The sequence below is a fragment of the Saimiri boliviensis genome, chromosome 14 (assembly GCF_048565385.1).
Source record: "Saimiri boliviensis isolate mSaiBol1 chromosome 14, mSaiBol1.pri, whole genome shotgun sequence".
In the NCBI taxonomy this organism is placed as follows: domain Eukaryota; kingdom Metazoa; phylum Chordata; class Mammalia; order Primates; family Cebidae; genus Saimiri; species Saimiri boliviensis.
In genome coordinates, this window is record NC_133462.1 from 91,476,291 (window position 1) to 91,493,741 (window position 17,451).

At 37.4% G+C, this 17,451-nt stretch overlaps 1 protein-coding gene across 19 annotated transcripts in view; it reads left to right on the plus strand.

Moving 5' to 3' along the window:
* Positions 1 to 17,451, plus strand: part of CATSPERE (catsper channel auxiliary subunit epsilon) — a 170,779-nt gene that overhangs the window by 115,816 nt on the left and 37,512 nt on the right. For all 19 annotated transcript variants that reach the window (XR_012513619.1, XR_012513616.1, XR_012513617.1 and 16 more), the window contains 5 exons: positions 2,571 to 3,013; positions 9,918 to 9,976; positions 11,642 to 11,717; positions 13,765 to 13,817; positions 17,323 to 17,373. Coding sequence is in view for 15 of the 19 variants with exons in the window: in XM_074385437.1 (XP_074241538.1) it covers positions 2,571 to 3,013; positions 9,918 to 9,976; positions 11,642 to 11,717; positions 13,765 to 13,817; positions 17,323 to 17,373 (682 nt within the window). In the remaining 4 variants the exon portion in view is untranslated. The remainder of the gene's footprint in view (positions 1 to 2,570; positions 3,014 to 9,917; positions 9,977 to 11,641; positions 11,718 to 13,764; positions 13,818 to 17,322; positions 17,374 to 17,451) is intronic.

The window sequence follows — 17,451 nt, forward strand, 5'->3', positions numbered from 1 at the left end:
GATTGTTATCTAGGCTATTCTGCTCCACTAATCTATTTGTTCTAGCTCTGTATTTTTTTATCACCATATCCTTAATTATCTACCTACTAAATAATTTATTTTCATGTTTCTTGGCAGCCTTCTCTGCTGGAATTGTAAGCTACACAAGAGAAGGAAATTTCTGTTTTTTCACGAATGTATTCCTCCCAGGTACCTAAAACAGTACAGCCCCATAGTAGGCATTCAGTAAACTTGTTGAATAGATGTTTGCAAAACTTGTCTTCCCAACCAGGAATGTTGTATCTCTTCATTATTTTTATTTTCTCTAATTGATCTATTCTAATCTTTTATTCCTTCTTGAGTCAATTTTAGAAGTTTGTATCTTTCTAGGAAATCATTCATTTTTATCTAGATTTTCCAATTTATTGGTAAAAGTATCCTATTTTAACTTCTACATTTCTTATATACCTGTAAGTATATCCTCTTCCTTATTTACAGTATTGTTTGTGCCCACCCCCTTTTAGTTAGGCTTGCAAGAAATTTTCTATTTTCTTAGGTTTTTGTTTTGGTTTTCTTTTCCTTTTAAAAAGAATTCTTAATTTTATCTTTCTTTTTTATTTAATTCCTTGATTTCTACTTTTGTCATTATTGATTCTTCACTTCTTTCTTTTTGTAATTAGTCCTCTCTTGCCTGCTTACCAAATTAAATAGTTCATTTATTTTTAGTCTTTCTTGTTTTCTCAGCATTTAAAACTACACACAAGCAAAAGGCTATGAATGAAGAAAACTTCATGTGGCTTTAGCTGCATCCCGTGAGATTTTCCATATAATGTTCTTATTGTCATTATCTTTTAAATCATTCTTAATTCTCATTTTAACTTCGTATTTCATGCAAGGATCATGTATAATGTTTGTCGTCAGCAGTGTGATCAGAAAAGAGAAGGTACTATGAAAGCAAATATTGGGAACACCAGTCCAGATGTATGGGCTCAGAAAACTACACTGGAGGAAACGACTTCTCAACTGAAAACTAGGGAGACAGTATAGATATCAGAAAAATGATTTCACTGCTTAGGATGGGGGATTAAGGTAGCATTCCAAGCTGAGAATACAGCATGTGCAAAGATGCAGAGGTAGGAAAGAACATGGTAAGTTTGGGGGACTGAAAGGAGGTCAGTCTGACTAGATAACACATGTAAGGCAAAAAATGGCAGGAGACAGACCTGGCTAAAGGACAGATAGACCATATCATGAAGCAATCTGGACATTATATATAATCCAAAAACAACATATTGTTTCATGAGCTTTTAAATGTTATGTATCATTATACTGTATGCATCCTGCAATTACTTTTTCATTCAGTATAAAAATATATGTTATTGTATCACCCATTCACATTGCTCCCCTTCCATCTCATGATCTACTGCACTTATTTCCGATTAAGTAAGTTTAAGTAGAATATAATTTATGGTAATTTGTAAAACTGTTACTGATTTATTCTGATTCCAAATGTAAGATGCATAAACACAACACAACCTGAACCTCCCTGGCGCTGTGAATTCCCCTTCCTCTTTCCAGCCAGTCCTCTCCAAGTGTGGTCTTTTGACAGTTAAAGAAAGTTTATTCCTAAAGGCTGTACCCAGAGAATGTCATATCTTGAAAGAAAGCTATGAAATCGGCTAGTCCAACTGGTCATTTTACAGACATAGCAACAGAACTAAAGAGTTTAAGAGTTACCCTCTATGACCCACTGTGACTTAGGCAGAATATTATGTGGAGAAAGTTGATTACTTTGAGTGAACCTGCAGAAGTAGGCTATGTTTTATACCACTCTCACCTCTGCTGACCTCCATGTCTTCATCCCAGCTATATTAGCCTGCTAGGGATGTCATAACAAAATCCCACAGACTGGGCAGCTCAAACAACAGAAATTTAGATTTTTATCTTATTTCTAGAGGCTAGGAGTCCAAGATCAAGGTACTGTCAAGATTGGTTTCTGAAGAGGCCTCTATTCCTGGCTTGGAGACACTTGCCTTGGAGACACTTGCTGTGTCCTCCAGTGGCCTTTCCTCTCTGTGTGCCCAGAGGGATCCCCAGCATCTCTTCCTCTTCTTATAACGGCACCAGTTCTACTGGACTGGGACCCCCTGCTTCTTAGCCCATGTTACCTTAATTACCTCCTGAAAGGCCCTATCTCCAAACACAGTCTCACTGGAGGTTAAGGCTTCAACACAAGAATTTGAGGGGGACACAATTCAATCGACAACACAATGCAGAATTCCTAATAACACTATTCCTGCCATGCTTATCCTCATTATTACTTAATACATGAATTCCAGCTCCGTTTTATGCTAAGTGATGTTATATAAAAAGTGATGTATTCAAGAAGAAAACTGAATACTCTGCAATGAAGTGGGAGGGAAGCTCCCCAATATAGTGTAAAGTTATGGGTTCAGACCTGCACATTCTAACTTTCTCAAAGTATATAAATAGTCATTATAAAACAAATTATTTTGGTTGAAAGTACACTTAACTAAAACAGCATGATTTATGGTTACTTAGACTAACATAAACTTTTCTCTTTTTTCCAGATTATTATGGAAATGTTTTGGTAAAAATGGAAAATAATGTAATGTTTTATTCCAAGATTAATATTGGAGATGCAGTCAGGCTGCACTTATGGATAAGCAACACAACAAAAGCAATCATCTTCTTAAATACATCTGGTCTCATGTACTTCTTGTATGTTTTTGATGATGACTTAATACAAACAGAGGACTATCCCTTAAATCTGGAAGCAAAAAGTATAACTCTCAGGACAAAAGACAGTTGCCCATACATGGCATTTCACAATAATATTGCTTATGTTTTTTACTTTTTGGACAAGGGAGAGGCTCTGACAGTTTGGGCTCAAATAGTCTATCCAGAAAATAATGGCCTGTATGTTATTATGGAATCCTATGGCCCAAAAATATTAGAAGTGAGACATAATATTTCCTTTGAAGTTGCCTTTGGATACTGCACCAAAACTCTGGTAAGTTAATACTTTTAATTTCTTTATTTGGTTTTAATAAGTATAAAAGTATAATATTAACATTTTTATAAATGGATTTCCCTTCTAGGCTCAGCTGGGAAAATGTCCAGGAATGGCTGAGTTTTTAATAACATGATAAGCCACTAATTCACAAGCCATTATTTTTGCTTTCAATATCCAAGCCCTTTTTGCCACCTAGTAACTAGTAACACATTCCTTCAAAACTCATTGATTGTCGATTGTATTGTTCACTTTTTTTAATGCATGGCTTTCCTGTGGACTTCTGTTATCTATTGCAGTATAAGAAACCACCTCAAAGCAAATTGCTTTAAACAACACCAATTCTATGAGTCAATTCAGGTTTGGGCTCTGAGTAGCCAGGCAGTTCTGTGTGGTTTTACCTGGGTTCATTGATGTGATCTGGGCATCCAGTAATTCATCTGCAACTAGATGACCTAAGACAGCCTCTTTAATCTAAGGGGCCTCAGCTGGAACACTTGGCTGTGCCGGACAAGCCAGGTTTAGTGTTATCCTCCAGACTAGACCTGGCTGCTTCCATGGCAGTCTCAGGGCAGCGTTCCAAGACAGGCAGAGCAGAACCTAGGCTAGGCCACATGTCCCTAACTCATAGGATGGGGACATAAACTCTACCTCTTATGGAGAAATAGCAAGTTACACTGTAAAGAGACATACATGTGGGAATGGGAAGAATTATTGCAGCCATCTTTACAAACTATGTCATAATAGGTATAAATATGCTGTGTATATTATGTTGTGTAGTGTATTTCCAATTAATATCGTAATGTGAGCATTTCACAAATTACTTTAATTGCTTCTTGAAAACCGTGTAACCCAAGCGGTAGTGTCTGTTCCCACCTTCCCCTTCTCGGCTCAGCTTCCTTAAGCACGTATCATAGTGAGTCTGCTGTCTGATACCATTGAATGGAAGTGGTCAGTCAATTCCAAAGTCAGTGAAAGCAGAGAATCATAAAAAGTGAAACCAATCTATATGAAACATTTTACTTTAATTTAAATATATGTGAAACATGTTAGTTTCATTTAAATGAACATTCATTTATTAGACAATCTTTTCATATAGGACCAAAGCCTTTTCTTTAAAATAGGTCCACTTATTATACCTCCTCATCTCCTTTTTTGTATAACCTTGCTCATAATGCATCATCTTTGAGTTTCTATTTCAGTTTCTTTCAGATAAAGGAAAAAAATACTTAAAGGCACTGGCAAAGCAACTGAAGCTCTAGAATTTTATATTTTTCAGGTTTTTTAGCATTACTTTGCTCTTATTTTCTAATTCAGCAATCTCCTCAGTTACGTGCTTTATCAAAACTTTTCAAAAAAATCAACTTAGTTCTCAAACAGTAACTCTACTTTCATTTGATACTTACTTTATCAATCTATAATATTACATATAATTACTTAATTAAAATAATAATAAAATCTGGCATAAACAGATTTGGAAACAACACGAATTTAGATTTATATGGAGTCTCATGGATAGACCTTAAAACACAGAGTTGAATGAAAACTGTAAGAAACTATTTGAAATCTATCTTAGTCCACTTGGGCTACATAACAAAAATAGCTCAAACCAGGTGACTTACAACAACAGAAATTTACTTTCTCACAGTTCTGGAGGCTGGGAAGTCCAAGATTAAGGTACCAGCAGGCTCAGTCTCTGGTGAGGGCCCATCCTCATAGACAGTGTCTTTTCACCATGTCCTCACATGGCAGAAGATTCAAGGCCACTTGCTTAGTGCTCTTATAAAAGAGGCCTCCTTTGGCCGGGCGCGGTGGCTCAAGCCTGTAATCCCAGCATTTTGGGAGGCCGAGGCGGGCGGATCACAAGGTCAAGAGATCGAGACTATCCTGGCCAACATGGTGAAACCCCGTCTCTACTAAAAATGCAAAAATTAGCTGGGTGTGGTAGCACGTGCCTGTAGTCCTAGCTACTCGGGAGGCTGAGGCAGAATTGCTTGAACCCAGGAGGCGGAGGTTGCAATGAGCTGAGATTGTGCCACTGCACTTCAGCCTAGCGCCTGGTGACAGAGTGAGACTGTCTCAAAAAAAAAAAAAAAAGAGGCCTCTTTTATCTTATTCAGGAGGTTCTGCCCTCATGACCTAATATCGTTGATGATTGGGTTTTAACATACAAATTTTGGAGGAACACAAACATTCAGACCATAGCACTATCAATGTCATATTTATGAATATCACAAATACATACACATAAATAACAAAAAGGCATTATACATATTTCAAGGATACAAAGATACCAAAGGTATATTTTCAAGGATACAAACATAGCTGTTTGATATATGATATTGCTGTCTGCTATGGGGGAAGATGATACAGGGGAAAAGTAAAATATGATAAATAAAATAAGGTTGGATTGATAATGTACCAAAACAAAAGGATAGATTTAACTGATGGTTTTCTTTCCAAGAATCTGATGTGTAGTATACAGTTGATTCTTGAACAATGAGGGAATTGGGTCACCAACCCCTGCCCAGTCGAAAATCTGGTATAACTTTTATTGGTTGGTTGGTTGGTTGTTTGAGACGAAGTTTCGCTCTTGTCACCCAGGTGGGAGTGCAGTGATGTGATCTCAGTTCACTGCAACCTCCACCTCCCCGATTCAACTGATCTTCCTTCCTCAGCCGCCCGAGTAGCTGGGATTACAGCCACACACCACCATGCCCAGCTAATACTTGTATTTCTGGTAGAGAGAGGGTTTCACCATGTTGGCCAGCTGGTCTCAAATTCCTCACCTCAGGTGATCTGCCCCCCTTGGCCTCCCAAAGTGCTGGGATTACAGGTGTAAGTCATCACGCTTGGCCGTGGTTTAACTTATGACTCCCCAAAAGCTTACCTACTAACAGCCTACTGTTGACTGGAAGCCTAACAGAAACAGCCTATTACACATATTTTCTATGTATTATATGCTATATTCTTATAATAAAGTAAGCTAGAGAAAATAAATGCAATTAAGAAAATCATAAGGAAGAGAAAATATATTTATAATACTGTACTGTATTTATCAGTACTGTAAATTTACATCATCTGTTTACAAGATAAATGACCTGAAATTATGGGCAACCTAGCTGCAGACCTCAGTCTACAGATATCGATATATAGTGCTCTCTCTCTCTCTCTCTGTCTCTCTCTATATATAAAATATACATATATACATCTATCTATATGTGTATATATACATACACATACATATATGTATATACATACATACATATTTAAAAAACATATACATATATAATCTGTATATATATATACACACATATATTCAATTCAATAAATTCTTGATTGATATGTAACTGTATATACATATACACATATATATGTGTGTGTGTATATATATATATATATACACACACAGTTACATATCAATCAATTCAACAATTTCTTTTTTGTTTGTTTTTTGATTTTCTCTCTCATACAACATTTTCTTGTAATGTCATGACTTTTCTCTGCTTGGAAGCACCTTCCACGGCATCACTAGTGGCACTTTGTATGGATCCATGGTGTTACTCCGGGTTTACAGTATTGCAGTAAACATGGTTTAAAAATACATAAGAGCCACAAGAGATCAGTTTTTGCTGTGATATGCAATTTACTGGAAGGACAAACTGCCCACAGGATGTCTAGCATCACACAGCATTTTAAGCAGATACAACACTTGAGCTCACAGCAGTAGCAATCAGAGGTGGCTATGAAATGATCACGTAATACAGCGTGGACTGCCGTTAATTTCATGCAGTTGTGGTTTATTACTGCAAGTTTTGATAAATTTAACTTTATAATAGATCTGTATGTATTTTCTATAGCAAATGATAAAATAGCAAATGATAGACTAGTATCCACATATATTTTATGCACTCATGAAACACCTAACATTTCTTAATTTTTTTCAATATTCTAGGCTACATGGTTCAACTGTAAATTTTCTTCAAATTGCCACAAATCTCCCCCAAATTTTCCAGTATGCTAAGTTTTAAAACTCCATGTATAAGTGTACTTGCACAGTTCAAACTTGTGTTGTTCAAGAGTCAACTGTATATTTGTGTGTTTGCAACTCAGACCCTCAAAATACTAGTTATTTGTAAAAATATATACAAATGACCAATGGCAATGAAACATTGCATTTTGCAAAAATACAAAATTTGCATTCTTAGTAAAATACTGGCTCTATCATTTACTACCAAATGACACTGTAATTCTCTCATCTGTGAATTGGGATAATAACAGAATGAAAGTACCTACCTCATAAAGTTCTTTTTTTCTGATTTTTTTCCCCTTCTTTCAACTTGACCCTTGAGGTTCTTATGAGTTAGCACACATTAAGGACTTAGCAAAGAACCTGGCACATAGTAAATATTGTATGTATGCATTACTACAAACACTACCACTAATTCCTACTATTACTATCACTACAACCACCATATTTTATCAATTCTAAGGCACTTTTTTTTCCTTTTTTTCTTTTTTGAGACAGGGTCTCACTCTGTCATCCAGGCTGGAGTGCAGTGGCATAACCTCTGTTTACTGCAACCTCCATTTCCCGGGTTCAAGCAATTATCGTGTCTCAGCCTCCCGAGTAATTGGAATTACAGGTGTGTGCCACCACGCCTGACTAATTTTTGTATGTTTTTCTTTAGTAGAGGCAGGGTTTCATCATGTTGGCCAAGCTGGTCTCAAACTCCTGAACTCAAGTGATCTGCTTAATAAGGCACTTTTTTCTTAACGTTTAACATCTCTGAAAACAGGACGAGTGTTACATCCTACAGCAATTTCGATTCAATGAAGTACAATAGTATTATGAAAACACCTTGCTTATATAATGCAGACTGGGTCACTGTAACTTCACAGACTAATTAGTGGCCAGTACATTGCTAGGCATCATAGCTAATCATTCGTTTTTAAAAAGTGAATATAACACCCACATACAAAAGTAAATACCCAACATTTATGCATAATTTAGCAAATTATTATAAACCAAACACTCGTGTAATTACCATTCAAATCAAAAAATATATAACATCAGAAGCACCCAAAGCTTTCCTGTGTTTTCCCTGCGGAGAATTGTCTCCCATTTCCAAGTTAAGCATTAGTCTGACTTTTGTGGTAATGATTTCCTTAGTTTTTGGCCAGGCATGGTGGCTCACACCTGTAATCCCAGCACTTTGGGAGGCCAAGGTGAGCAGATGGCCTGAGATCAGGTGTTCAAGACCAGCCTGGCCAACGTGGTGAAACCCCATCTCTACTAAAAATGCAAGTGGCAGGCACCTGTAATCCCAGCCACTGGGGAGGCTGAGGCAGGAAAATTCACTTGAACCAGGAGGCAAAGGTTGTAGTGAGCCAAGATCACACCATTGCTCTTCACTAAATAATATAGCTAAGCTTTGTCTAGTTTTGAACTTCATATGAATGAAGTAATTGCATATCTATTATATACACACATCCATACATAAATATCTACATATATTGTATTTTTGTCTTTGAATATTATGCTTATCAAAGTCCATGTTGTTTTCTTGCACATGTATGTTTACTGCGGCACTGTTCACAATAGCAAAGACTTGGAACCAACCCAAATGCCCACTAATGATAGACTGGATAAAGAAAATGTGGCACATACACACTATGGAATACTATGCAGCCATGAAAAGGATGAGTTCATGTCCTTTGCAGGAACATGAATAAAGCTGGAAACCATCATTCTCAGCAAACTGGCACAAGAACAGAAAACCAAACACCACATGTTCTTACTCCTAAGTGGGTGTTGAACAATGAGAACACACAGACACAGGGAAGGGAATATCACAAAGGACACAGGGCCTGTTGGGGGGTGGGGGACTAGGGGAGGGATAACAGGAGGTAGGGGGATAAGGGAGGGATAGCATTAGGAGAAATACCTAATGTAGATGATGGGTTGATGGGTGCAGCAAACCACCATGGCACATGTATAGCTATGTAGCAAACCAGCACGTTCTGCACATGTACCCCAGAACTTAAAGTATAATAATTTTTAAAAAAGAAGAAATGAACTAACCTAAGCAACTTTGGAAAACATATGGTAGCTGAATCCTGTGAGATTAAAGGAAAAAACTACTTCTAAGCATTGCTTTCTAATTAACAAATTTGTTTTTCACAGAGGTATGGGTTAACAATTATGAAATTACTTTATATATATCCTAGATTTGATCAAATAATTAAATATATTGTAAATAATAAGAGCCAGAGTTGTCAATGTTACAGAAAAGAGCTACAAATATAAAAAATAAATGAGGCTAGAATGAAAAAAAAAAAAAAAGTCCATGTTGTTTTCTGTAACTGTCATTCATTCATACTACTGATCTATTGTATTCTTCTGTATGAATGTACTACAAGAGATCCTTAGCTATTTTACTGTTGATGAACATTGGTTTGTTTCTGTTTGGGTGCTATTCTGAATAATGTAACAATGAATATTTTAGTATATGCCTCCTGAAAAGCACATATAAATATTTCTATCAGGTGGAATTACTTTTACCTGAGATTCTTGGTGAGGCTGTAAATTAAATTTATATTACAATTTTGCAACATTTTATTATGGAAATGTCAAACATATAGAAAAGTTGAAAGAATTTTACATTTAACACCTCTATACCCACTATGTAGACTCATATTTTAGTATACTTGCATATCTATGCATCTATCTATCCACCATTCAATCTTGTTGATCACTTACAAGTGATCAGCATCATTAAGTACCCGAATGAAGACGTTTTACGGCCTAGATGTGGAAAGCTATATGGTACTACAGTGGGATCACAACGCCCCACCCCCGCAATTTCCCTGCTTTATGTAAATTTTTAAATATTTTTTTCAGTTACTAACGTTTTATCAGAAGATAAATTATGAGGGAACAGATGATTACTTTGGAATGCAGTAAGTATGACTTTTAAAAGAACTTTCTCAATATCAAATATCCTATTCACGTTATTAATTTGTAGGTATTCTTTTATTTAAATGGCCACATAGCCTTTTAAATATTCAAATTTCAAATTCCTTTCAATGGCTGGATAGATGTAAAATTAGTATTTAACTGTAAAAAATGTAAAATACTCTTCACAGTTTAATAAGAAACATGACCTATCTGAAGTTCTCATTCATCCAAATGAAGATGTCAAAAAAAAAAAATGGGCTATTTCTTAACTGAATAATTTTCAAACATGTTTTATCACCAGTTCTCATCTCAAAGTATCTACATACCATCACTAGCAAAAACAGGAACTCTGATATCACAGAAACCCTTTAGCTGTGTGTAGAGCCAGATAAAATGCCATCTTTGATCCTGCAGTAAGGCTACCTGAAGGAAGACAGCGCACATGGAATTCTGTGTTAAGGCATTCCTATGGCTATCATTACAGCCTGGAAGTGTTTTCTTGGAAAAATAGCATATTTTCCCTAGGAAAATCCATTTTTCTTTGGTCTAGTGCTACTCTGAGTTTGACTACCTAGTCTACGCCAAGCACTTTCTAGGTATTTAAAATACATGGTAAACGAGAAAGATGAAGTTCTAATGTCATGGAACTCATTCTCCAGGAGGAACAGCAAATTATCAAATAAGTAATTCCAAATACTGGGAAGTGCTATGAAGAAAAGAAAACAGAAATATATATATCAGTGACAGAGACTGATCAGGAAAAGTAGGGAGAAAATGCTGCTTTAGACTCCGTAGCCAGGAGAGGCTCAATTCATTCCTTTCCCTTTCATCCACCAGCTTACCTCTGTATGCTTCTAATGGTGTAGGTTCCTTTGGATATTTTTTGTTTCGTGGATATTTACTAAGATTTACCTTGCTATAAGAATACAAATAAAATTGCCCAGGAGATTTTTTATGTTTGCTTGTCCCCAGTGTGTTTTTTGGTTTTTTGTGGGGTTTTTTTGTTTGTTTTTGACAAAAAGCAACCTTCACAGGTGCAGGTATAAATCAAACTTTCAAATTTTCTTCTACTATTTTTTAGCCCTCACATTTTGCTTGAACACAAAATGATTCATGTGCACTTCATAGTGGAGAAAGGCATTATGTCTGACCTAGCTTTCAATCCCAGTCAGATTATATCACACAGCTGAATGTGGCTCAGAAAACTAATTTGACACTCACTCTTTATTGCTCCAAAGGTGTTATCAATATGAGGGGAAACGTGTAGGGGCCGGAGGAGGAAACCACACAGTAGCTGCTACCTTTAGGCAGGTCAAGATGTCAGCAGCACAGCCCCATTTTCCAGGGACCATGTTAATGAAATAGGAGGGCTGAAATGCTGGCAGGATGCTCATTTCTGTTTCCCATCCCATTAACCCAATGGTGGCCAAAACATGGGATACCATGAGGTGGGAGCCCCTTTACAATTTGCAATATGACCACCACACAGAGCTGCCTTAGCAGAACCAGAGAGCTCTTACCACCAGCACTATCCCCCAGGCCTCGAGAAATTTGTGTGGGAGTTCAATCACATTGTGCACATGGGACTTTGCATATAATCTACAGAAAGACAGTGTCATGCCTATCTCTCACATGATCTAATAACATGCACGGATTGTTTTTCCTAGAAACAACAACACGGGGCTTGTGTTGATTCAAGTTCGACCTAGTGAATATTCAAAAGCATGTTCGGTACCCCAAAAGGTGAGTGACATGGGTTGAAGACCCAAATATTTTACTTCAAGAATGTATAGGTGGTAAACCAAATAATGCATACAATACCTCCATACAATACCACTCTCCTACTAGTTAGCAACTCTGTGTAATTTTCCACTGTAAAGATAGCATCATTTTGGCTGGGCAGGGTGGCTCATGCCTATAATCCCAGCACTTTGGGGGGCCAAGGTGGGCGGATCACCTGAGGTGATTACTTTAATGTCTATGTAGTAATTAACTGTATTTTAGTTCCATGTAACCTGTATATTATTTTTAAGCAACATATACCTACGCATTGCAAGCAGGGTAAGAGATTTTGCAGCAGTTCATTTTCCTAATAACTGAGATTTAATGAAGCGAATAGTCTTTTTCTTTCTTCCTTTTTTCTTTTTTTTTTTTTTTTTTTTTGAGACGGAGTTTCGCTCTTGTTACCCAGGCTGGAGTGCAATGGCGCGATCTCGGCTCACCGCAACCTGCGCCTCCTGGGTTCAGGCAATTCTCCTGCCTCAGCCTCCTGAGTAGCTGGGATTACAGGCACGTGCCACCATGCCCAGCTAATGTTTTGTATTTTTAGTAGAGACGGGGTTTCACCATGTTGACCAGGATGGTCTTGATCTCTTAACCTCTTGATCCACCCGCCTTGGCCTCCCAAAGTGCTGGGATTACAGGCTTGAGCCACCACGCCCGGCCATTGCAAATAGTCTTATCTTTAGATATAAAGCATTCCAGCTACCAGACATAGCTATCTTCTTAGAAACATTCTATGAAATTCTGTTTAATTTTTGTGTGTAATATTCATTCTACCCTGTTCTTACTGTAAAAGTATTGAATCTGTTAGAAGGTAAAAATTGCTACTAACAGTAGGGGTATGTTTGGGGATAGAGGCAATATATACTTACTGCATCAGATTCCAGTGGGATTTTATTTGGTTGAGAATTAGCCTTTTCCATATCAAATGCCCTTCTTGGGCATTTCCAGCCCATGAAACAAAGCATCATGGTGCAGCCTGTCTACATGATGCCACTGTTTGCTTTTGCACCTGCCTTTCTCCACCGTATCCCAAAGTTTACTTACAGAGGAGCATGGGCTGTGTTAACAAAGCTCTGGTATCCACAGGTCATTTGTTTTCAAACAAAAGCATGTATGTGCATTTCTTTTAAAAAGCAATTACGAGTAATGTTTAGAATAAATATCCATAAAATGGGACAGTGGTTTAATATTTAATAATTAGCCTGTGGCCAGTGCTCCTTTGAGTACAGAGTATTGCTGCTTAAAGCAGGAATAGCAACAGTAAGATGCATTTCACGTGATGCTCACTACCCTGAGAAACTACAGATCTACTAACGTGAAAACAGAAAGTCAAATTAGTAGTTGGATGGATTGTAGAAACCTGCTGGCTGAGTCAGAGGTACAAACTGGAAGAAGGGAGTTGACAGTCATGGTTGTAGAGAAGCAGGTAAAATATCAGTTGGGGCCCGGCATGGTGGAATCTGTAATCCCAGCACTCTGGGAGGCTGAGGTGGGTGGATCACATGAGGTCAAGAGTTCGAGACCAGCCTGACCAACATGGTGAAACACTGTCTTTACCAAAAATACAAAATTAGCTGGGCGTGGTGGTGCGTGCCTATAATCCCAGCTACTTGGGAGGCTGAGGCAGGAAAATTGCTTGAACTTGGGAGGCGGAGGTTGCAGTGAGTCGAGATTGCACCGCTGCACTCCAGCCTGGGTGACAGCAAGACTCTGTCCCCACTACCAAAAAGATGAGTGTGGATCAATTATTCCCTAAGATACAAACATAAGAAAGGAGAGACCCAAACTTTGGGCCTCCTGAGCAGTAAAGACAAAAGGAAGCAAAGAGAAAAAAAGTGCTCAGAGAAAGAGGGGGAAAACAGTGCAGAGCAGTGATGTAAGAGAACCCTACGTTTTAAAAGTTACGATTTTAAAATAAAAAATGTCATTGGTTGTAGCTGTCATAATATTTTAGATCATGTGAATTAGAACCGCTGAACTCACTACCTAAGTTACTTCATTTCAGGTGTTCCAAATAGCTGTTGGCTGTGATAATAAAAAATTCATTGCAGTTAAGGGGTAAGTACGTTCCCATTTGACCTGTGTTACTCTTTTAAGTTTTAAAACAAATGTTGAACTAAATGATAATTACCAATGATAAAACCGTAATGATGGACACATCCACAATGAAATCCAAAACTGAATTGATGTTCGTGTCTAGATTCAATTGGTTTAAACTTTTTGCCAAATCAAATACTCTATTTGAATCATACTAAAAATAAAAAGAATTAGCCTCTTTTTCTATTACCAGCATTTTTTTCACCTTTCCTTTTAATAAACCAATTTCTATCCTTTATTGTTGCCTCTCTCAATCCTTCAGTCGACAGCTCATTCCCAGAAAAGCACCTGTTTTCCATCCTTCTCAAACCAGTTGTAATTTCATTTCCGTTAGAGAACTGCTTCCATCCATATCAGAGAAGCCTCAGTTTTCTGCACCATTTTCTATGGGAAATTTCTTAGAACGAGCCTAGCAGAACCACAGTGATTGCTCTAGAGAATCCCAAAGTGTGAATTCTGTCGGTTTTACTATGATTCACAATGAAGCACATTGGACTCTGTGTCTTCCTTTCACCTTAGCTCTCTTTCTTCTACATGGAAAAAATTAAAGGCAGCATACAGAAATCTGTTTAGCTGAGGCTAAATGTATAGAGAGACAGAAATTTATTGTGATTCCTTTCCTTTTGTTGGAAGTGGAAGGGAGAGTGGGGGAATGTTGACTCTTATCTATTTATGAAATTACTTGCTCTCTTCCAAAACAAATGTCTACTCTTCTGTCATTCTAATATTACCGAGTTGTATTAGTCAGTTGCTGGATTGATAATCAAGTATTTGCATCTCATTCAGCATTTCCTAAATTTGCATTTCCTAACATCTTTGCACCTGTAATTCTTTTCCCAGGAAATGCAAAAAGGCTAGCTGATTTATACAGCCTGTATCTCCTATTTCAGGGAGGATTTACATCTTTGCTCCTTAGATTATGGCCTATGGACCAACACTGGCATCACATGAGAACTTGTTAGAAATGCAGATTCTCAGGCCTCATCCGACAGCTGCTGCATCAAAATCTGCATTTTAACAAAATTTCCGGGAGATTACGAGGGACATTAACATTTGAGAATAACTGCTCTAAACATATTACCAAAATTAATTCCCAGTACCACTGCACGCAGAATTCCTTCTCAGGCCCCTGATATCTTCCAAAGTGAGATGGAGAGTAGCTTGAAGCAGTCTGTTTCTAGACGGGTCCAAATAGTAATTATCAGGCTTAGTTACTCATCAGAATCACTTGGAGAACATGTTTTAAAAACACAGATTTTCGGACTTTACTCTGGGCCTCTTAGTCAATGACCCACTTCTCTAGAACCCTAAAACTCTAGTATCTTTGGCTCAGGTTGCAGCGGGCCTATGGTTTTTAGTCACCAAGGGAGACCTGGAGGAGCTTGGGGTCCAAGACACTTCTGGAGAGCCAGGAGACTTGTCAGTGAAGGAGAGTCGTCAACTCTTGGGGTTCAATTTGGGTTCAGCATGAGGGATGGTCTAGACTTCCGATATCTATCTAAAAACGGCAGTGACAAGAGTTCTTTCTAAGTTACATTGGAAGCAGCCAGCTAAAATGGTCAGATGAATAATTTACCTAACTAAAACCTTCTGTAATTTCAAAGACCATATAGCCTTCTTCTGTCTGCATGAACCCTAACCAGAAATTATGTTAACCCTTTACATAACTTCTTATCTGCACAGTCTCAAGGAGCAACTAGAAATCTTGGGCTTAAAAGAGTTTATGTCTAATAAAACAGTCCAAACAAATTTGCTTTCATTCTGATAGATTTTGTATGAATTTTTATTTTTATTTGTGTGTGCCTGTGCATGTTTTACCGTAGCTGCTTTTTAAAAATTTTTGTTTATCTCTATTTTTTTAAAAAATCAGAGGTAAAATCTGTTCTGTAACACATAGCTGCTTTTTAAAAAGTGTGATGAATTTCACAGAATATAAATTTACCAATTCAATGGAATTAAGTACCTTCAGAATATTGTACAAGTTAGCACCACTATCTAGTTCCACAATATTTTCGTCACCCCAAAAGGAAACTCTGTACCCAATTAGCAGTCATCTCCCATTCTCCCTTTCTCCCAGCCCCTGGCAACCATAATCTGCTGTCTCAAAATTGTAATCTCCATAGATCTGCCTGCTCTGAATATTTCACATAAATGGAATCATACAATGTGTGACCTTTTGTGTCCCACTGCATTACTTAGGCTGTTTTTGAGATTCAACTGTGTTGTGGCATGTATTCGTCCCTCATTCCCTTTTATGGCTGAGTAATATTCCATTGAACAGATATACCACATTTTGTTTATCTATCCAGCAGTTCAGGGATATTTGGGATGTTTCTACCTTTTGGCTTTTGTGAATAGGGAAGCTATGAATATTTGTGTACCAGTGTTTGTTTGAACAACTGTTTTGAATTACTGTGGGTATGTACCTAGGAGTGGAATTGCTAGGTTGTATGGTAATCCTATGTTTAACTTGTTAAGGAACCTCCAAAGTGTTTTCCAAAGCAGCTACACTGTTTTACATGATCACTAGCAACATATATGGATCCCAGTTTCTCTGCTTCCTTGCCAACCCTTGTTTCTTTCTGTTTTGGAGGGGTTTTGTTTTTTTGTTCCGAATTGACAAATAAAATTGTACGTATTTAGCATGCACAACATGATGTTTTCAAATACATTGTGGAATGACTGAATCTAGCTAATTAACATATGCATTACCTCACATAGTTATTATTTTGGTGGCAAGAAAACACTTTATTCTCTTTGCATTTTTCAAGAATACAATGTATTATGAACTAAAGTCATTATGTTGTACAATTAGGTCTCTTGAACTTACTCTTCCTAACTAATTCAAATTGTCTATCTTTTGAGCAACCTCTCTCCAAGCCCTACATCTTATATAAATTTTTAATAAGCATGTACCAAATGTAAGAGATAAATCAGTAGATTTCAAATTCTGGTATCTCCTGAAACATTTACGAAATGGATGTTTTAAAAACAGAAATATGGCCGGGCGCGGTGGCTCAATCCTGTAATCCCAGCACTTTGGGAGGCCGAGGCGGGTGGATCACGAGGTCAAGAGATGGAGACCATCCTGATCAACATGGTGAAACCCTGTCTCTACTAAAAATACAAAACATTAGCTGGGCATGGTGACACATGCCTGTAATCCCAGCTACTCAGGAGCCTGAGGCTGGAGAATTGCCTGAACCCAGGAGGCGGAGGTTGCAGTGAGCCGAGATCGCGCCATTGCACTCCAGCCTGGGTAACAAGAGCAAAACTCCGTCTCAAAAAAAAAAAAAAAAAAAACTAAAAACAGAAATACTAAGGCCACACACTAGCCAGAGATTCAGTAGATGATGATTCTATGACACTCTCCAGTTTGAGAATCATTGAGTTAAAGGATTAAATGTTTGTGCAAATATATAAGAAATAATGATATTACAACTTCATTATGTTTTGTTTTTTGTAGATTTAGTAAAAAAGGATGTCACCGCCACGATTTTTCTTACGTGATTGAAAAGTAAGAAATTTTTTAACATAAGCACTGAGTTTTATATTAACATAGTACCAATACTTTACAGTCAGTAGTTACTCAGTG